Source organism: Lutra lutra, chromosome 5, assembly GCF_902655055.1.
Source record: "Lutra lutra chromosome 5, mLutLut1.2, whole genome shotgun sequence".
Taxonomy (NCBI): Eukaryota; Metazoa; Chordata; class Mammalia; order Carnivora; family Mustelidae; genus Lutra; species Lutra lutra.
The window spans coordinates 72,144,937-72,167,012 of NC_062282.1; the positions used below are offsets into that span (position 1 = coordinate 72,144,937).

The 22,076-nt window shown below is 54.4% G+C and overlaps 1 protein-coding gene across 4 annotated transcripts; it reads right to left on the minus strand.

Annotated features, from left to right (window-relative positions):
- Window positions 1-306: 306 nt before the first annotated feature.
- Window positions 307-21,288, minus strand: SEPTIN8 (septin 8). 4 transcript variants are annotated; one of them, XM_047729983.1, is made up of 10 exons: window positions 21,122-21,288; window positions 9,480-9,600; window positions 8,331-8,526; window positions 7,807-7,987; window positions 7,120-7,281; window positions 6,457-6,553; window positions 6,073-6,241; window positions 5,733-5,865; window positions 5,446-5,636; window positions 307-2,737 (listed from the first exon to the last, which is right to left on the minus strand). In XM_047729983.1, exons 1-10 carry the CDS (start codon window positions 21,149-21,151, stop codon window positions 2,695-2,697), a joined length of 1,323 nt encoding a protein of 440 aa, XP_047585939.1. In that variant the 5' UTR covers window positions 21,152-21,288; the 3' UTR covers window positions 307-2,694. The 4 variants fall into 4 exon arrangements, with proteins under 4 accessions (XP_047585939.1, XP_047585938.1, XP_047585941.1 ...); XM_047729982.1 differs by having other exon boundaries at window positions 7,807-7,993; window positions 21,122-21,287; XM_047729985.1 differs by having other exon boundaries at window positions 307-3,006; window positions 7,807-7,993; window positions 21,122-21,286.
- Between the last annotated feature and the right edge of the window lie 788 nt (window positions 21,289-22,076).

The following is a 22,076-nucleotide window of genomic DNA, read 5'->3' on the forward strand; positions in this document are numbered from 1 at the left end:
TATAAACTCTGAAAAGGCAGTGTTTGTACTCTCCTGGTCCTACACCCAATTGCCCATCGAAGATGCCTGGACCACAGGCTGTGTCTTCTCCTCCCTAACTTTTTCCTCTATCCCATACCCCTTCCAGAGCCTTTCACAGATGCCCAGAGCAGGAGTCGCTATTAAAACAGCTCCTATAGAAGCTGATCAACCCCACAAAGTTCACAGAAAAGACAAGCTGTATTTTACCAGAGTTGTAGCAGATTAATAGGCTAGGAAATGTGTTAAATCAGAAAAGCTATTGCCCAAAAAAGACACCACAAAAACTCAAAATAAATGCAAAATTTAATGGGAAAAAAAAAAGAGTACAAAGTGAATGGAAAAGAACAAAAACAGTCAATGTATGAAGGAATAAATGAATTAACAAGTGAAGCAGTTTTAGAAAAGCTTGTTAACATAACAAAGGAGCAAGCTACACCTCTCTGGGGCCTCTTACCCAGCAATAGAAGCCCCACTTAATGAGCATCCACACACAGACATACAGAAACATATATGCTGTCAGTCTGCACAGTTACGAACCACCTAGGCTCAGGTTACCCATCACCGGGGTCACCGTACAGCCTGGTGTGTCTTAGGCCATTCCAGCTTACACCTGTCGATCTGGCATAATTATTAACAGGACCTCCTTTTACTCTGCAAAGTCTCAGTTTGGACAATAAATTACATGATTCTACCCCCAAATCAACTTGGCTTATGAAAGACATGATAGTAAATGCCAGCGTAAGCCCGCTGACAGCCCCAATAATGCTAAAAGAGGATTCTGAAAAGGAGTGGCACGTCAGATCCCACAGACAGGGCTCACATCCCGGGCTGGGGAGCTTGTTAAATGATAGCACGTTTTAAGCTCACCTTGTGCTTCCAGGACTAATTTGGTCTCAGCTAAAGATGATAAAGTTCCAAACACAAGCAGCAAAGAGAGAGATGGGCAGTCAGGCTCCCTAAAGCCAATGGGACCTGTGGGAGCATCTCAGACCCCAGAATATTTAACAATGACAGGTCTCCCCAGAGATGCTGGGAAGCCCCGTACCCGCAGGCCAGTAACCAGCCACAATCCTGGCATTCCAGTGTGCCTGGGGTGCAGCCCACAGACTGTGGTAGATGGGTGGCAGAAATGTCCACTCAGCGTCCCCAGATTGCCCCACAAACCAGGAGTCTCCATTTCTTATATACCCAGTGAATCCGCTGGGTCACTGAGCCTCATCTTCAGAAATGTGTTAGCTGAAGGAGGCTATCTTAAAGGTCACACTTCAACCCAACTGAAGACCTCTCAGGCATACAATCCTCCTAAAGCCAAGTCACTTGCAGCCCACATGGGCCTTAGGTACAGGCCAATTTGTCTTTTGAATGGCCACACTGAAGCCCCTCAAAATCTGGATCCACCCCTAGTCATGGCAGGACACTTGGGAGAGTTTCACTCCAGGCGTCCATAAACCTGCTCTGCTCCTGGTGAGGAGGAAAGGGCTTCCTTTTTCCTGCTGGGCCTCTATGGACACACAGAGCTCACCCCTCCTCCCCACTCTGAATGGAGCCCCATCTCAGAAGCACAGCATGAAGCCAGGACTTGGTCCTGGAAATCAATAAAGAGGGCCAAGGCAGAAAGGGGGAAACAGTGACAGGAAGGGAAAACAACCAACCAATCCAACAATAAATTAGCACAACTTCCCAAGGCTTCCGACTAGGGAGTGTTCTCGACTGTGAGCCCCTTGAGGGTAGGGATGTGGGTTACTCCGGGGAGGCTGTGCCCAGCACAGTGGCCCATTAACAATGAATGAGATCTTTGAGCTACTCATTTTTCATCTCCTATTTCATCACACCATATTCCCAGCCCTGACACTCCCACTGGCTCACAAACCAACAGGAACAGAGTAGAATCAATGTTGCTAGTACTTTCTTAAAATGATCCCCTGAAGAATGCAGTGGAGAGGGGAGTGCTCCCTTGCTGGTAGCATTTTCTGAAATTGTTCACACACATCAGACACCTTCATCTCTTTCCTTGTGACTCAGCCAGGAAAACAGAAAACAATGACCTTGAGATTAAAAACCTTTTCCCAGCTGAGTCCTCTGCATTGGGAACATTCAGGATTGGTTGGGGCGGGGGGGCGGGTCTTAGCTGGAGTCAAACACTTAACACACACGTGGAGTTGGTCCCTGTTTCCAGGTAGCACCTCTGGAGCACACAGACAGCGGCTTGGGCTGCTGTTCCATTTACATTCGCGTTAAAAACACTGGACGTGGTCTTGTTCATGATCCACTTCCAGCCATAAAGAAATTCCAAACACTGTCATTACAGGACGTTTATTGCCCACCTCTCCCTAAATATTATAGGGATGCTGTATACATAAGAAAGGTTTAGAGATATTTTTAGTTCTTAAAAATCAGGGAATCTGGGTTACTTATGAAAATAATGGGAGAGGGTATTATCTGTCTTTACGCTTGTGCCAAAATAAAAATTTAGAAGTATTCTAAAAGTTATTATTGAAATGAAGCTCTAGGTTAGAAAAATTAAAATGAGGGGAATCGGGTGAATTTTGCAGCACGTATACCAGACCACACGGCCACACCTAGGGCGCCGCGTGAGCTGCCATCTTGACGCTGAACAATTAGGCCAAGCATCGCCGGCTCGGGCCTTCACGAGAGTGGCCCTTAAGTGCTCCGTCAAGGAATAGTGACACTGTAAATGGAAGACCAGCCACTGGCTCTGAAAAAAATAAACCTTGTCAGTTTTGGATTCCAGCATTCATGGCTTTGACGTGTTTGCATAGAGAGGGGTGGCCCGCCAGGCCCAGGGCAGCCAGCAGGTGGGGGCAAGGGACAAAGCAAGGCTGTAAACACTGGAGTCTGTACCAGCTCCCAGTCCGTCCTCACACCATGTTATGGGAGAAGAAGGGTCACAAGGTGTAACTCAAGCAACTTAACACATGAAAGTCTAAAGTCCGCTCTTGACATGTAAGTCTGTGCGTGCGTTAACTGAAAAATAAAAATAAAACAAACAAAACAAAAACAGACACATTAAAAGCTACGCAGACGACCAAATCAAACAGAAACAAAAGACAGCAAGTTGGACGCTGGGAAAGGGCAGTCAGTTTGGCATTTGTGACGAGCAAAGCAGAGAATTCGCTTCAGTTTGTGGCATCCCAGGCTGAGGGTCAAGATCTGATTGGGAAGTAATTTTGCAAAAACGGATTAAAATTTGAAGACCACACATAACCCATCAAAGCAATTCAACTAAATGGCCATGACAAACAACCCCCACCACCACCTCCAATGCACTTTGTGCCGACCCCCTTTCCCTGACCAGGACAGGAGGAAGGAGCGCTCCTAGCCATCTTACCTAGACTACTCCTGGCCCGTGCAAGGCCAGCATGGGAGCACAGGGTCTCTCCCAGGGGCCAAACTGACTGAAGCTTTCTGGCATGTCCAGCAAGCAGAGAACACCTGTCTCCCAGACCTGACATGGGGATGGATGCCCACCCTGAGGGCTCTGCTAATGCAAAGTGCAGCCAGCCTACACTCCTCCCCCTGGCTCTGACCTGGCCACAGGTCCTTGTCTTCTGTTCTGAGGGGATTTTCCATAACTTATTTCCTAGTGGACTCCACCTGCCTTTTCTGAAACCAGATGGCCTGGGCCCTGGAGGCGGGGAGCAGGACAAAGTCTTGTTAGGTGCCAACACCTGGGACACAGACCCACACACCCCTTTCTAGGAGAAACCAGATTTCTGAGGCGCTCGTTTAAAACCCACATGGATTCCAATTCACAGTCCCCAGCCACACCAAGCCAAGGGCTGGACATAGGGCCGAGGCTGGAAACAAATGCAAATCAGGGAGCAAATTCACAGAGCAGAGGGGAATGTGGGCTAGTGTCCTCCCTGGGGACAGGCAGGGGACCATCTCTGGCAGGAGTACCTGCAGATGGGGTGGGGAGGGCACCAATGAGCAAGATGAGGGAGACTACAGAAAGGAGGAGGGTCTATCCCAAAGCAGAGGACAGGCCTTAGGCATAAGAACTAGCATTCAATTCCCAAATGTCTGGCTTTGTCCCCCCTGGCCTCCCCCAGGGAGGTCAGAAGTTTCTTTTCCTTAGATGTGTCTATGCCTCTGTGCTTGTGTGTCCTAGGGGCTGTGTGTGTTGGTAGATACATGCCTGAGTCTGTGCATGTGATGGGGCTGGAGTGACAGTAAGACAGACCCTGTGGGTGTGGGTGTGGGGGTGTGGGTGGGTGGGTGCATGCTGGGAAGGGGAGTACAGTGTTAGAGGTGGGGAGAGTGCCAAGGCCACAAGGCAGCATCGCAGAGCCAACAGCTTCCTATGCGCTGCACGGCCTTAACCACAGGGCAAGGAAAGGAGGGCCTGGACACACATGTTCCCAAACATTCCAAGAAGAAATGGGGGTCCAAGGAGCCCAAGGATGATAAAAATGGAATCACTTGCTTCGTTCCTCACTTGACAAGAGAGAGGGTACCTGACACAGGCCAGGGACATGGGGAAGCAGGGATGGATGAGATTCCACAGTGTGATGTGGTGCGGGATGCTGAATGAACTGAGGTAGAGGAGGGAGATCCCCAGGAGCCAGGGCATCTAAACTCTAGCTCAGAGTGTGGAAAGAGCCTCCAAAAAAAGCCAAGGAGAAATGACTCAGAATTGCCCCCACCTGGCCAAGAACTTGACTGCACTCCTGGAGGCTGGGAAAAGCCTCCTTGCCCTCCCCAGTCCTTTTCTCACCAAATCTAACTTGAAGGGCAGCCCGTCTATGGCACAGGATCCCCAGAGCCCCTCCAGGGAGCTGCTGTCCTTCCTTCCACCAGGCAGTGAGCATACTGCCCAAGGGGTCAGTGCTGCTGGGACTCAAGTGTCTGCTGCCCTCCGTCAGCACCTACCAGCCCACGCAGGTCCCATATCCACTGTCTCAGAGACTGAGGGGGAATGCACCACAGCTGCCCAAGCAGAAACCACAGGAGCTTCTGGAATCTGGAAATGCTGACATTCCCAGGCCCTGCCCCTCTCCGGGCTGGAAAGACCTTCCCTGAGACCTCTACTCCCTCTCAGGGGCCACACCCTGCCCATTTGGCTCAGTCTTCACCAGCCCAGCTCTGAAGGGGCTGCAGAAGGGGAGAGAGAGGGAGAAAGAGAGAGAGAGAGAAGAGAAAGAGAGAGAAGAGGGGGGTAGCAAGGGGTCACTTGTACAAGACAGAGTGCACAGATACCTGGTATCCTGAGATCTCTAGCTCACCAGTGAGAAGGAAAGGAAGGTAGGCAAGAATGAGGTGGGAACACAGAGGGGAATGAGAGCTAAGCAGTGAACAGGCGAGCATGGGCGAGAACGAAAGTCAACCGAAGGCGCCAAGAGTAGGATGGAGTGGGCACCCAGAGGGAAAAAGAACCCGGGGGACAAGGGGCCCACCACCTACTTCTTCTTGTCCTTGTCCTTCCTCAGAGGCTGCTGGGAGGTGGCATGCAAGGCCTGGGATTGCAGGGCCTCCACTGCGGCCTTCCTGCGGTTGAAGGCGTTGGTCTCCTCCTCCAGTTCCCGCCGCTTTTCCTCCACCTTGCGCTTCTCCTCCTGGTGGACCCGCTTGAGGTGCTCAAACTTCTCGTGGAGCTGGGAGCAGAAGTGGGGGAGCTCGGGCTTCATGGGGCCCCTGCCAGTCCCTGCCCTCCCTCACCTGGCTCACCACAAACCCGAGCCCGCACACACCTCCCTCTCCTTCTCCTTCAGCTCCAGCTCTGTCTCCTTCACTTTGTTGACAAACATCTGCCTCATCTCTTCCTCCTTCCTCTGCAGCTCACTCAGGAACTCCTTGCGCTTGGCCTCGTAGGTCTCTTGCAGGCTGCAGAAACCCGAAGAGAGGAGGCCAAGGGTGGGACAGCAGCAGGCTGGGGTAGGGCAGAGCCAGAGAAGGGGGATTGTGTGGGCATGGGGCAAGGGGTGATGGCAATGCTGGGACCCCATAGCCTCTCTCCCTGGCTCACGAGACCCCAGGCATAGATGCCAGCATGGCTGTGGAGACAGGCTCCCTCCTGGATCAGGCTGTCACCTGAAGGGCTGGCTGTCACCATCGCTGTCCTGGAAACCCATCTCTTCCAGCTTGCAGCGCCGGTAGAGCTCATAGTGCCGACTGTGGGTCTGCTCTCGGAGGTCCTCCATGTTCACTCTGATCAGCATCTCCCTCAGCTTCACAAAATCACAGTGATTCTCATTCTCCACTGAAAGCACAGGGCATGTGGGCCATCAGGTGGGCATGCAGACAGCCACCGGGAGGAAAGGACACACAGTGGTCAAAGTGTTACAGGCAGACTCCAGAGGCAGGACGGGCAAGAGATAGTCCTAGGGAGGACACGGGACAGAGGCTGCGGGCAGGAAGGACAGGGCACTACATCTGGGCCCCCGAAAGCAGATGTGCTCTCCCCACCACACTTACCCTGCACCACACCCCAAGGGTACTGCCGTGCTCGGACCAGCTTGTTCCCCACCTTCACCTCCTCGGTGCTGCCCACCACGGCAAAGGGCAAGTGTGCCTGGAAAGGAGCCCAAGGATGGCTCAGCACTGGGCTGAGAGACTAGTGGACAGACCCTGTCCTGGGCCCTAGGGAGGGGTGGCCAGACCTAAACAAGGCCTGGCCAGGGCTCACTTCCTGGTTCTCTTTTGGAGAAGTATCCTAGAGCCTCCAAATAGGGGAGTAGCCTGAACCTGCACCCCGCTTCTCATGTTCGAGGGGTTCTTTCAGCCCTTGGGCTCCCCAGGGGCCAACAGAGGCTCCCTCACAGGACCTGAAAATCTGGCTTTCTTCCAAGCTTCCAAGCCCTGGCATCTGTTCTGCTTATTCCTCCAGGTTTCTACTCCTGCCCAGAATCCTTATCTTGTGAAACTTAAACTCAGGGAAGGCTCAGCACCAGCCCAATACCCAATTCCTCCCATCTCCTGGCCACAGGATGTAGGGCCTGCTGGGTCCCAGATGCCCATCCGTCTTTCCTGGAGAAGCTAAGGCTGGAATCCTGGGAAACCAGAGTCTCTGGGGCTGTGTGTCACAGATCTGTGCTGGCTCCAAGCCCTCTGGTCCTGAAGCCAGTGCCCAATGCTCACATTCATGACTGCGTTAATCTCGGCAACGGCCTCGTCATCAGTGGGAAACTGGTAGATCTGAACCCCATTGCTGACCAGCTCGCCCATGATCTTGATCTTGAACTTGTGGAGCTCACTCTTGGAAATGGTGTCAGCCTTGGCAATGATGGGAATAATGTTCACCTGTCAGGATCAGCGGAGAGGGGCAGCAGGTTAGTTCTCCCTGACTGTGGACAGCCCTGCCCAGGCCCCATCCCTGGGCAGAAGGGCAGGAGGCCAGAGAGATGATGGAGCTGCTCCCATGGGTAGTCCCAGCCTGAACCCAGCCACTGGGGGCTTTCTAATGAGCGGTAACAATCACCTATGCTCCTTCTTATGGTGGTTCCCCCAAACCACCATTCAGCCCCAAAATCAGTCCTCTGGGCAAACTCAGCTTTGACCTGAGAATAAAAATCAATTCAGCTAAGAGGAAGGGGCTCAGGCCCAGGAGACAGAGCTCTAGAGAAAGATCGGAGTGAGGGGAGCCCACTGGAGCAGAAGGGACAAATGCAAGAGAAGATAGAAAGACGACCAACCCATGGGCCTATCTGTAGGCCCCTAAGCACCAGAGCCCCTGACAGGAACATAGTGGGCAGTCACACCACAGCCCCCAACTCCGGGGAGGACCATGAAGCCCAGGGAACAAGTCTGGGGTGGGAAGGTGCATACCTTGCTGTCTAGCTTCTTCATGGTCACCAGATCCAGGGACTTGAGGGAGTGCCCTGTGGGCGTGATGAAGTAGAGGCAGACGTGGATCCTCGTGTCATGGTAGTCGAAGAGGGAGCGGCGGATCTTCAGCTCCTCCTGTAGGTAGTTTTCAAACTGCGCATCGATGTAGTCGACTATGGGCCTGTAACTACAGACAGCTCCATCACCCAGGAGGCAGGCTCTGAGCTACAGGGCGTGGGGCTGCCCACCAGCCTTCCCTCCGTGAGGACAAGTGGCTTCTGCCTGAGGGTCCCTGTCTGGGGACAGCTGGCCAACCCTGTCTCCTAACCTCCAAAGGGGTCCTCAGGACCTCAGGTATTCCCGGAGAGGCCTTCCTCCGGCCCCCATGAGCTGTGAGGCTGGCTGATTTACATGGGGGCAGCTTGGAATGAAGAGCTCTGGGGCAGAGTGTTAGAACCAAGGCTGCCATGGCGGTGGGGGGGGGAGGGGGAAAGCCTAGGCGGGCCGCCTTTCCCGCCTCTTGCCTCTCATCCTTATTGATCTGATCCCCGAAGCCCACAGCGTCCACAATAGTCAGCTTGAGGTGCACATTGCTTTCTTGGAGGTCATAGGTCTGGGGCCGCAGGCGCACACACTCCTCATGATGACTGGCTTCCTCAGTCTCGAAGGTCGTGTTGAAGAGCGTGTTCATCAATGTGGACTTGCCAATGCCAGTCTCCCCTGGGGAGCAAGGAGTGGAGGAGAGGGGGTGTCAAAGGCTGGAGCTGGGGCTACCCCTGGCTGTTGGCTAGGATGGTGGGGCTCAGGCATCCTCAGCCTCCACACAAGAGAGGGGGGCAGGCCTCTAACTCCACGCCTCACTGTCCCCACCCCCAGGAACTGTCGTCCCTTCTAGGTGACCTCAAATATAACGTGTGGACGCAAGGGCCAGAAGGCTGACTCAGTCATAAGCTATGGCTATGAGGGTAGCTATAAGAGCCACTGGACAGTAGCTCTGCTGGCCTCAGTGGACCCAGTCACCTGCTTTGCACACCATCCTTCCTGGGCCCGGGCTGGTCATGGGCCTAGCAGGGCTGGGGTGTGAAGCCAGCAGGGGCCTCCTGATCCACCTAGCTTTATCTGGCTCAGGACAGGCTGCTCCCTGAGGCACACCAACAGCCTAGCAGATGCCAGGGCGTAGGCACCTGTGGAGGGTCTGGCAGAGCTCTTTGTGCCTACTGGTAGCCCAAGGTCTTGACGCTCAAGGAACCTCCCGGAGCCTCCCCATTCAGGGCTCTATTTGTTCAGATGTGTGCTGGAGCTCTTACCGCATTATAGTGTAATAGAAGGGGAGTCTCATTTACCTCAGTGTCCTTGACACACAGTAGGAACGGACAGCAAATGTTTTTAACACATATACACAAATCTACACCACTGTGATAAACAGTCTGAGTTTACAAAGCACATTCACATGTCTAATTTTGTTTACTCTTCAAGTGAGTCAGGCCCCCAAGTCCTGTCCTTGACCCTGGCAAAGACACCAGTCAAAGCCTCACCCTGACCCCAGAGAGTCTCTCTGCCTGGGAGGTCCGTGGTAGCTCCACAGATGGACAGGGCAGCAGCATCCCATCTCCTGGATGGCTCCTGTCCCCCCCACCATCTGAGGCCATCCCCGGCCAGACCATGACACATACCCACACAAAGGATGTTAAAGCTGAAGCCCTGTGTGACCGACTTGCTGACCAGCTGGTCCGGGAGGCTGTCGAAGCCCACATGGCCCCCAAGGGAGAGGCTCCGAGGCTCTGGCTCTGCATTCTGCCAACAGAGAAACAGAGCAAGGCAGTGAGCCCACTGGGGAAAAGGGGCCACGTGGGGAGAGGCCAAACCCCAGCGACACCCCCCTATCTGAATTCTCAGCAAATCTCAGTACACTGTGTGAGTGCACCAGAGCTCCAACTCCAGAAGGAGCTTCCAGAGAGGAAGCCCAGTGCCCCCCAGGATGCCCAATTCCACCCCAGGAAAGGGCTTTCACACCTGCCTCCTTTCTGCCTGGGCTGGCAAGCAATGCCTGGGCCTGGGGCATCTTCTAGCATGGAGGGCCCAGGGAACCATCTACCCTAGTTGCAACCCCTGAGGGTTATCCTGTCCTCCTGCCCAAGAGGAGGCCCCAGACAGTCCCCAGATCTTAAATAAAGATTTCAAGAGGCCAAGACTAGAGAGCGTGTATGTTCCCGCAGCTCCCTCCCAGACCTCAGACACACTGACTGAAAAGCAGGACTCAGTCAGAGACAGGCCTGGCCTGATCCCTTCACACTAGTTCTCTGTCAGAGGGCCCCCTCCCCCAACCAATGGGCCGGGCTCACGGTTCTCTACGTGCACCCCTTGCTCCCCACGCACCCAAGCAACAAGTGCAGAAATGGTCCCTGTTAACAGTGCCAGTGCTCCCTCACATCCTCAGGGTCTCAGGGCTAGGCTCTGAGGCACTGTGACTGAGGCCTCACCCCTCCTGCCTCAGTGGTGCTCTCTAGGGACTCCCAGGCTCTGGCTCATGCCACCCTCCCACCCCCACTCCAGCCCTGGTAGTTTAGACAGAGGATTCTGAATGAGAATATGGAGGCCCAGCCTCAGGAGAGAGATAGACAGCGGGTCCTGAGTGAGCTGGGGCTACTGGAGCTGGCCCACAGCACTATAAAAAGAAACCACCAGGACCCGAAGCAGAGGGTCAAAGTCAGATTCCAATTTGTGCAGATGACTTCTCCACTTCCCTGGGAATGGGGACAGAATGCTGTCTTCCAAGAGAAGGTTCCCAGGCTCAGCCTTTCCAGTGTTAGCCCTCGTGAGGGCAGGCCTCAGACGGTTCCATGTTGGGCAGAAACAGATCTGCTCTATTCCTGACCCCCTCAGGCCTGGCTGCCCAGTAGAAAGACCACGGCCAGGGAAAGGCAAAGGGTGTGAGTTCCATCCCACAGCTCCAAAGGGGAGGAAATGGGCCCAAATGAAGGCAGCCCCGGGAGCTACTGATCAGCAGGACGGTGGCAGCTCTCATGCTGATGTGGACACCAGACAGTGGACCCTGGCTGCCTGCCCTCCGACAGAGGGATCTGCTCAGCTCCTGAGCCCGCCCTGACTTCTAAGTAGCCACAGCCTGTTGCCTCAGCCTGAACCCCTCTGGCCATTCTCTCCTCCCAACCACAACCCTCTGGCACAAACACTCAATCAGCCCTCCTTGACTAATGATGTCCGTCCCTGTCCCCTCCCCCCACACCCTGGCTCAGTCCCTGCAGCCTTTCACTGCTGACCGCCAGGTGTGTGTGCTGGCAGCCTAGACTCCAAGTGCACCCTCTGGGCACTTGTATAATCTCTTCCAACAAGTCAGGGTTACCCCAACACCTGCTCTCTGATAACCCTCTCTCCACAGAGCCTCTGTTCTTACAGCTGACCTTTCCTTTCTCCATCTCCTCCATCCCCAGGGGATCATGTTACCACCTCCCCACTCAAGCCTAGGCTCCCCCCAAGGACTGCAAACATAACCCAACAGAGAGGCCCCAAAGGCAGCTTCCTCTCACTGGCGCCGACATCAGAAACAATAAAGAGAGCATAGGATGTCCTGGGTCAGGTCCAAAACCCCCAGTATGACATTCGAGGCCCTTCATAGTCTGAGGCCTTCCTCACAGACTCAGCCAGTTTAACTCTGAATTTATTCTTCCAAACCACCCCTTTCTCCGAGCTCCACAGTTCTTTCTCCCTTTCCCCGTCATCTGCTCCAACCAAGCCCATACTTACATCCCACACCCCTCCCTTGGCTGTGACCTTGTTTCCTTCCACTATGCGTTGTCCTTTCTTTATGCATCCTGGTTCTCCAACTCTTCCGTGAGTTCCTCAAGGCTGGCTGCAGGCTGGAGGAGGCCAGGCTCTCTGCTCTTCACACCCTCCCACCAGCATGCCCAACATGCCGCACAACGCCGCCATTTATAAGCCACTGAACGCTGCCTTCAGAGGCATCGGGGGGCATCTGTGCACCTCACACAGAGCTGCATTGTGCAGTCCCAGTTCCACCTGCTCATCGCAGCTTCAGGATCAAATGGAGGACAGAACGGTTAGTCTAGAGTGTTTTTCTTTTCAGGCGAGATTGAAAATCTCCAAAATTTCAGGCGTGCTGTGCTTGCAGAGAAGGCTCTGTGTTTATTCATCCTCTTCTTCCAAGGGTGACACAATCAGGATGCAATCCAACATCCTGTAGCCTGCCGCCAAAACCCACCCAGCCTGCGGCATCTGGAAACCGCGCATGCGCACTCGGCCACAGAGGGCCTGCACGGGAACAGAAGCCATCCCATTTCTGAGTTTCCCCACTCTCTCACAGGTCCAGGCTCCTAAGGCTAAGAGCAGCACGAGGGGGGGGGGCGGTCTCACATAAGCCCACCTATCCTTGCTCGGCTAGCCCCGGCTGCCTTCGCCCACACAACTCCCAGCTCTCTCTGGAAAAGTGTGTGGAGTCTGAGGAGGTGCTTGTCGCCAGATTGTTGCCCAGGCTGCACTCTGTCACTCCAGGGACCACAGACCTGGGGCACTCAATGCCTGCTCAGGAGCCTCAGGGCCCATGGGAGGGTCATCTCGAGGGCATGCGTGCACACACACATGCACAAACACAGTAGAAGGGCCACTGGTCCTGAGGAGGACAGACTAGTGTTCTCTGGCCTTGGGAGACTGATCTGACTTCCTAGCTCTACTGTGCTGTGACTCTCACTAATGCCAACCTCTCTTATTTGGCATCAACAACATGGGATCCAAGGCGCACCGCTCACTCCAAGGTGCCTGAACGGGGTGTCTCTGCTGACCCAGCCTCGGAGGAGGCAAAAGTCCCCAAAGTATCACCAGCATGTCTCAGCTAACACAACTCTGAAAGAAACTTCAGATCTCCCAACAGCTGCCTGCCGACCCTGTGGAAAGCCCTGCGATGTGCAGGTAAGACCTCAGCTCCCCGTCTAAGGGTGGGTCCTAATAGCCTGAGCCAATCAGCACGATCCCATGACTGACTCAGGGATAAGCAAGTGACCCAGACTAAACCTGCGTGACCCCCTTACAACCATGAGGGGAGCCAGCATCAGGCTGCAGCCTGCTCAGGATGGCGGTGCCAGGAAAACCACAGAAGAGAAAAAGCTAGTTTCCGCCCCCCCTCCGGGCTTTTCCCTGGATCCCTGGCCACACCTGCCCTTTACTGCCTCAGCTGGCTGAGTGGACTTATCCCATACTCGCAAATGAGAACATCCTGACTGCTAGGGTTTCCAGAGTGATACTCGCCGAGGAACAGAGAAAGCAAGGAAAAGTAAGGACAGGAAGGAAAGCGTGTGCAAAGTAAAACATCTCAGTGTTTACAGCCAAAGAAAGGAAGAGATGTCGGGCACCTGCGTGGCTCAGTGGGTTAAGCTGCTGCCTTCGGCTTAGGTCATGATCTCAGGGTCCTGGGATCAAGCCCGCATCGCGCTTTCTGCTCAGCGGGGAGCCTGCTTCCCTCTCTCTCTAACTGCTGCTCTGCCTACTTGTGATCTCTGTCTGTCAAATAAATAAATAAAAATCTTTAATTAAAAAAAAAAAGAAAGATAGAAAGAGATGTCAAATGATGACCCAACACCTCCTGGTCCACTCTGTGTGAACTAAGCCAAGTGGCTTACAGGCTCCCACATAGTCCCTCCCACCCTGTGTGGCAGACACCATCACTATCCCCATTTTACAGGTAAGGAAAATGAGGTGCATGGATGCTTAGAGAACAAATCGGGCAGAGCCAGGAATTGAGAGTAGCCAAGCCCTGGCCCCAAACCCCTGGCCACACTGCCTCCTCCGTTCTCCCAAGGCTCCATACCCTGTCATTCAGTCACTCGGCACACGCGCACGGGGCCCAGCTGCTGCATGTGCCGGGCACTGGGATGGCTGCCAAGGAAAAAATGAGGACACCGGATCCCAGACCTCAGGGGCTCAGTAGAACACAGTTTAAATTCAAAGGGCTAGAGAGTCCAGGCAGGTAATGTCAACGGGTGAAGAGGAAAAAGTAGAGTCATAACAAGGACAACACTAGCCGACTGCTATCACAAGCTTACCACATACGGCTGAGTGTCATTTTGTCCATGCATCAGCCCTGTGAAGTAGGCCCACTGTCTCACCTCCATCAAACAGATGAGACAACTGAGGATCCCAGAGATTTAGTAACTTACCCACGACCAAACTGCTCAAAAGGGTGAAGCCAGGATCTGAACAGAGACAGGATGACAGCAAAGGCCCCGCTTCCAGCCACATCACTCCTCAGCCTGCTGTAAGACCTGCTGACCTGGCTGAGTGTGGGGTCCCCTAGGGAAAAGTGGGAACACCGGGGAACTGCAGAGCCTGTGCTCGGTCCACAACCACTGTGGTGCTGCAACTCCAGCCAACTGTGGGAATGAGGGCCCAATGCTGCTGAATCCAAGAACTTTTCAAGAGAATCCACAAATCTTGATTTTTTACATGCAATCCCCTAATATTTTTTTTAAACATTTTATTTATTTATTTGAGAGAAGAGAGAGACAGTGAGAGAAAGCATGAGTAAGGAGAAGGTCAGAGGGAGAAGAAGACTCCCCGTGGGGCTGGGAGCCTGATGTGGGACTTGATCCCGGGACTCCTGGATCATGACCTGAGCTGAAGGCAGTTGCTTAACCAACTGAGCCACCCAGGCGCCCCAATCCCCTAATTTTTAAAAGGTTGGCCACCAATACAAATTGAGAATGCCATGGGGCCCAACACAACCCGGGTTTGTACCCGGTTGTACCCGGTCCGTGTCCTGACAATCCCCAACACCGCGTCTGGTAGAGGAGAGTGAGCTGGAAAGACAGCACACCCATGTCTCCTCTCTTGGGGCTCAGAGTCCAGCAGGACAGAGCTCCACAGAAGAAGCCTTCAGCTAGACAGCTCAGCTCAGACCCTGCTGAGGAGCAGGCCCAGCTTCTGGTCCCTAGGGTGCTGGCTCAGGGGGTCTAACTGTCCTCAAAGCTCCAGATCAGAGAGTTGGCAGCTCTGAGCTCTGCACACACAATGGCCAACTCCACAGAGCCATTATCCCCTTTCTAATCACTAACAAGCTTTTGGCTCCTGAGCCAGGCCCCAAGCTTCTGTGTCATCATTTCTTTGGCACATCAAAGTCAACAACAAAAATAACAACTGCTCAGGCCCGCCATCCAGAACAAAGTAGAGAATGGCATTCTGTTATGCAGCCCAGTGGATAACTAGGACGTCATTTTCCTAACCAGGAAATGCTCTGTCTGAGCTTTTGGACCAGCCCCTATTGCCAGTCAAAAGAAGCTACTCCTTTCACCAAGACGAGAGGTGGGTTTAGGGGAGATACCATGACTGATAGCTCAGCCACACAAAAACATGGTTTTATCCTTTAGAAATTAGAAATCTACTGAATGTCTGAACCAACAGAGCCAAAGGAGGTGTGGGTAAGTCAAACGTCCCGAACGACATTGGTCATCAGGATGGAAAGAGAAATGGTACCCGAATGTATGGGTGTTTGGCTCCTGAATCCTGGACAAAGAGCAACTCCCCACTCTAGGCCTTCCAAAGAGTTCTCCAGGGCCTTGTTCTTCAGACAACTCTTCTCCACCATGCTCCCAGGCCTGGAATCCATTGGTATGAACACCTGCCAGGCAAATAGGAAGCCCACTCCTCAGAAGAGGCCCAGCCCTAGGGAAGCTCTATTAATGCTGAGCTCTTGACCCTGTAGTCATTGCCCCTCTGGGAGCCTTCTTCACCCATGTTCCTAGCACAAACCACCCTACTCCCAGCTCTAGCTGCTCTAAGCAGCCTGGGCCTTAAATAGCCAGAGCAGAGGCCGCTGGCCAGAACCCGTGGTCATAGCGCAACTGTCCTTCAGTCTGAGAGGAATCCTAGGAATTTTCCCAGGAAAGGCTTAGGCTCACATCCCAGGAATCTACAGCAAGTCTCAAAGCCCAGGTCAAAGGTTACGGGAAATAACCAAAGGGATGTGTGCGGGAGGGAGCGGGGGAGAATGTTGCTCTCCCGGGCCAGGAGGGAAGGACAGAGGCAGGATTCACCTATCCATAATCAAGAAAGAACCTGTGAACAAAAGTGTCTCTCTCCTAACACAGCAACAAAAAACCCAAAAACCTGGGGAGAAGACACGAGCAGGGATCAACCTGCATGGTATACCAGTGCGGTGACCATGATGGCACCATGGCAGCTAGGCCCCAGGAGAAGGCCACCATCCTTTCCTCCCTCCTGGGAAGTGAAGGGACTTAAGGAGCAAAACTACCCAAAGGAGCCTAAGGCCACCCCACGCCCCTTCCCCTATACCCCATTCTCTCTGCTTCCCTATCTTACCACCGGGCACTTTCCTCCCTTTTCATGCACACTGAAAACCAGGACTGCCATTTAGCAATATAGGATAGTTTGTTTCACACTTCTCCTGTCAAAACAAAGTTTTTAAGAAGCCAAGCACAGTTACTGGTCTCTAGGTCCAAGCAGCTCACCCCACGCCTAGGACACAACACTTTCTTGGGCTTTGTGGTGCTGTCTGAGAAGGAGCAGTCCTTCCACCATATAGCAGATGAGAAAGACGCTCTGGGCCTCAGAAGACACTGGAAACCCATGTGTTCATACTTTCCCACTTGGCTTAGGCACTCCGGCTACAGTCCCCACTGCTTTGCAGCAGGTCTGGACATCACTCAAGGAAACAGAGTGTGTTCCACAGTGAATGAGACTCTACCCTAGACTGGGGAGAGGAGGGCAGTGAAGGTGACCCTCCCCCTCTCCAGTCCCAGGATGGATGCCGGCGCTGGGAAGGGTTGGAAAAATGCAGGGGCACCAGCATGGGCCAGTGAAGGCTCAGGGCTGCGGTACTGTAATTCTGCTGCTTGCCCCATTCAGCCCAACCCCAGGCAAAGTATCAGATTCACACACTGCCCCACAGCCAGGTCTGGGATGTGGACTTGGATTCATACCCAAAGCCTCTCTGGAATCCTGGGCCCCAGATGGCCCAAGCCCATGAGGCCCCCCAAAGAGTAGCTGGCACCAGCAATCTGAAACAGATCCTTATTCCCTCCTCCCCTGGCTCTACCCCTCTAACATGGCTTCTAGGATAGGGACCAAGAATTGCCTAGAAGCCACATGTCCTGAGGAGGAGAATATCTAATTTCCCCTAAGACCACAAAGGGCCATTAAAGTAAAGATACAACCGAGATGCCCCTTGCCCTATCTTCCACCCCCTCTTCCCAGCCATGGTTCCTCATGTAAGTCCTGAGGATACAGATGGTTCCAGCAAAGAATTCTGACTCTAGTGTGATGGCATGCTGCCCTTGGAAAATATCCCCTCCCCAGCCAGATGTGTCTCCCTCCTGCCTTCACAGTTCCACTCTGGCTCTCTGGGAAAGCTTGTGCCTTGGGGGCTGTGCCTGGGGATCCCAAGACCTGTGCTGGCAATGCCGGGGCAGAAAGGCTGGAGAGGCTGCAGGGGAGACACAGAGGCCAGCCAGCCCTCAGGCCCTTTGCTCTGTCATCCTGCAGCTGCTTTCTTCTGGTAGCTGGACCCAAGCCACAGAGACATTCATGGTAGTTAATGCCCCAAATACATACCTCCACCTCACCCATCTTAGGGCCCAAAACTCAGAGGGCTTCACCCCCTTTCTCATCTCAAGGGTTGCTCCTCAGGCCTAAACTTACCAATGACCAGCGTCTGCAGTCTCACCCAAATGCAAGCTACTGGCATCAACAATCTGATGGGCACAAAACATCCAGAGTCCTCCCTGACATCCAGTCAGGCCTGGGGTCCTGGCCTCCATACATTCTCCCATCTTATCGGCACTGTAATTAGGCTCCTTCTTGCCACCTTCTCTTTTCCTACCCTAGTCAGTCCCTTATCACGTGTTCCCTTGGATCACCAGCACCTTCCCACCAGCCTCCCCACTCTGACCCATTGCAAACAAGATCCTAGGCAGACCTCCCTAAAGCTGGCAGCCATAGCAAGGCACGATGCCCATGAGGGAGGCGGGACAGAGCTGCAGCCTGGCAGGTGGTGCTCACTTACGACCTCTCAACACCAGCAGGCACTGACAGCTTCACAGATGTCCTTGCTCAGCTCTTGTCTCTCTCTCTCAAAAAGCCTCCGGAAGACGGTTCCTGGCCATTTTTACAGGACAGGGAGATACCACTCCATGACAGAGCCCTGTTGCACGAGAGTTGCCTCCCACACACCCCTTCCTACCACCAGTTTTTGCTTTAGGGAGGGAACAGGCACTCCCTGGATAGCCTGCTTCTTGGGGAAGTGTCAAGATTACAGGGGTGACAACGGAAGTGACAGATGGTGCTGGGGATAAAGCGGAGATGGCAGCGGGGGGGGGGGGGGGGGTGACTGGCTGGGAGGAATGCCAGGCGTGACGCTGCCATGCTGCACGCTTCTTCCCTCTCCCCCTCACAGCTGCACTTTCTCCTGGCTCTAAAGCCTCCCTCACCTTGGAGTTTGAACCCTGCCCCATGAGATTCTGACAGAAGAAACACAGGAGATGGCCCTGGGGGGCAGGAAACTCTGGGACCCACGAAGGAGTTGGTAGGGGGTAGAAGAGGACAGCAAGAGTGCACAGGAGTCTGGCTGCTCAAGGAAGACAAAAAGCACCAGAAACTCCTCAGAGGGCTGTCCCAGACATGCACATCCAGGAGATGTCAACCCGAACCCCACGACTGATGTAAGGTTGAGCGGAGCCTAGTCCAGATGTAAAGACTGCCAAGCCTATTTACATCATGCTATGTGGGGAATAGGAACCCAGCACATACTGACCTCGAGGTACAACTCTGTATACTCATCTAAGCTCCAGGGTGGGGCAGTTTTTAGGCCAGCTGCCTGACCACCAAGCAAGCCTGGGGGGTGGAGTGGAGGGGGGCGTGCAGGGAGTGTAGACCTGCCAAAGCTCCATCAAATCATAGCCTCATGGCCAATGCTTAACACCAAAGTCAACCCTGAGGCTGGAGAGACACCTAACCATATCTCTAAACATGCCGTAGACTGCAATTAACCTTCCACAAACTCTTTGAAGAATATTAGTATGGTTGGGCCCATTTTATAGCAAGATAGAAAAAGAAATGACTTTCCCAGGATGACAAGCCAGGAGAGAAGAATGGAGTCCAGACTTCTAAATTCAGGCCAAACTCCACCCAAGGTCTCCACCCAAATTCAACCCTATGCAAATCCTCCCAAGGAGGCTGATGGCTCAGAGCGTGGAGGCTGTGGAAGGCGTCCCTCTAACCAGCTTAACCTGGCACCGTAACGAAAGGCCCTGAGCTCAGGCCATATGACCATACCTGAGTCAGTCCCCTCTCTGTGCCTTGCCCCACCAAGGAAGTAATACCCCAGATCCTCACAGAAATGCCAACACAGGAATCTGAGGATAAGGGCCTTGCCACCCCACCTCCTGGCAGTGCCATCAGGCCTCTCAGCTCAGGGTCTGAGGACCATCTCTGGGCATGCAGTGACAAGGCTCAGGGTCTGAGAACTATCTCTGGGCATGCAGTGATGGGAGCCCCAGGGAGCATATTGTGTAACTCCTCTTGCCCTGCCTTCTTACACAGAGGGCCAGTGTCCGCATTCACTCAGGCACTAGGTATCTTGCATCATTTATTGAATCCTTACCACATGCCAGACACTGCTCCAGTACCTCATCTGGATTCTCCTATTGAATCCATCCAATAAGCCTCGGAGGAAGGTATTATTTTTATCCCAATACACAGAGAAGAACACTGAGGGGTTAACTAACGTGCTCAAGGTCACATGCCCAATAAGTAGTAGTCTAGGATTCATATGGGGCAGTCTGATTCTGGTTACTCTACATACCGTTCCCACCAGCAAGACCAACTGTTAGAGCAACCTCCGGCCACAGACAAGACTCAGACATAACTTTCTGGTCAGCTAGGCGCAGAAAATGTACACAGACACGCATGCATAGATGCGCAAACATTCACTGATCTCTTGGCCTCAGCTAATCAGCAGGTCTCTTAGGATTCAGTGACTGCCCTCCTTGGGTACATAAACTCCAATTTACAGTGCAGGTGTGAAGTAAACCTAATTCAGCTCCTCCTGTATTTAAACTTACTTGACTGACACAGAGCCCCCTCCTCAATGGGAATAAAACACCTCAGTCTAGAAATTATGAAACCAAAAGCTCCTGATTCAGTTATGCATATTTCCAAAGTAGACCAACAAATGTATTTTCAGATTAAAGGGTAAATTTACATACATAAATTCAGATGATAGTATTTATAGCATTAATTACATAAGTCCTAGCTCCTTAATTTAGCCCCAGAACCAATTTCTTATCAGTCACATATTCAACATTTCCCCCCTGCCCCCCTAACAGCCCCGGGCCCTCCCTCCCCCCTTCCTGCCCGACCAGGGCCTCACATGCTGGCAAGAGGACACAGCTCCCTTCACTGTCACAGCCCGGCCTCCCAGACACACCCAGATCCAGCCTCAGACACCAGGGGACAGGCAGACACAATCCCCAAAGGGCTCCCCTCCCCCAGGTGAATTATAAACATCTTCAGGAAGTTGCTATTGGTGGGCTCGGCCCCACAGAGACCCCCCGCAGGAACCACCCGAGCCGGTAGCCCTGCAGAAGGCAAACCCAGACTGAGGCCCAAACAAACATCCACTTGGCTGAATCTAGAATCGCTCGTTCCCGGGGGGAATGGCTGCTTCAGACCGGATCACTGAGGCGGGACCTGCGTGGAATCGCCCCCAGGATCTGGGCGCTTAGGTGGGGAGTGGGGATGGGAGACGAGCGTTGAAAAAAGGCAAAAAGCAGGCCCAAGGTCTTCAGGATCCAAGTCTGCAACTACTCGGGGCTCATCTAAAGGACTCCCTCGGATCCTTTTGGGCTTCATCCTCCAGGCTGTGCCCATCCAACAGCACCTGCGCGGCTAGGACTCTCCCCAGCAGTGCAGAAACACCCAGGGAGATGTGGGGGTCCGGAGGATCCGGGATCCCACCCCCCCCGCTCCGGCTCCTGAGGCCCCACAGTCTGTCCTAGCACCTGGCCTGAACCAGGCAGGTATTTATTTGCTCCTTCCCGCGAAGGGGGTCTACCTCTCGCGCGCCCAAAGAAGGCGCCCCCACCCGACGCCCCGGGACCCCAGGCTAGCGCTGCGAAGAGCCGGCTCGGGTGTCCCCAAGCCAGCCCGGCGTCGAGGCCCGGCCGCTTGGAGCTGACAGCCCGCCTGGCGCCCCCGGCCAGCTGCAGGGCGGCCCCCTCCCCGCGCCCCGCGCCCCGCGTCTCCCGCGCGCGCCGCGGCACAGCAGGGCCCTCACCGAGAAGTGTTCCAGGTCAGTGGCCGCCATGGCGAGCTCCGCACCGGGCGGGCGAGCCGGGGCGAGCACCCGGGCCGCGACGGGGACCAGCCGGCTGCGGGACGCGCTCCGCCCGGGCGGCTGCGGCTGAATGGATCCAATATGGCCACTTCCTGGAAACTCCCCTTGGCGGCGGCGGCGGGAGAAGTCGCGGAGCCGCCCCCGCCCCCGCCCGCGGGACCGGCCTCCCCGCCCGGCCCCGCCACGAGCGCAGCCAGAGCCCGGCTTGGACGGCCGGGGGTCTCCGCTGCGAGGCGGGAGGTGCAAGCTGCGGGGCCTGCTGGGACTTGTAGTCCGCGAGTTGGGGGCCGGGAGGGCAGTGCCTGGGGGGCCAAGGGCCAGTGCGCGTCTCTCTGGGAAGCTGGGGCCAAGCCCGGATGGTCGTGACAGGGCCCCACTCGCTAGGAAGCCACTTCCATGGCGAAGAGAATGGGGCACTGCGAGCGCCTAGGGGTCCCCCACCAAGGCGCCTCCACCCCGTCGGAGCCTGCAAATGCGCTGGGACCACCGGCCAGAGTGTCGACGGGCTACTTGCTGCCCATCGGGGACAGGAGAGGCCGCCTGAGCCTCGTGTGCCCGTGCCCTGGGCCCCACCTGATGCTCTGATCGGAGCCAGGGCGGGACCCGGGGCGGGACCCGCGAGTCCGGCCTGGCGGCCTTCCCGGGAAGAGACCAGCCTTCAGCTCCTGCAAGTTGACTTCTTGCGCAAGGAATGCGCAGGATGCTCATTTCACCTCCACGGGCAAGGCACCAGATTGCAAGTTGTCATCACCCGGCTTGCTCTAGGGATTTGGGGGAGACGTCCTAATGGAATCTGGGCCCTGTGCAAAGAGAATAACAGATCCCAATGCATGCACATTCTCTCTGCTAACCTCGCTCCTCAAAATGTGCACAAATCTCAGAAAAACTCCACTTC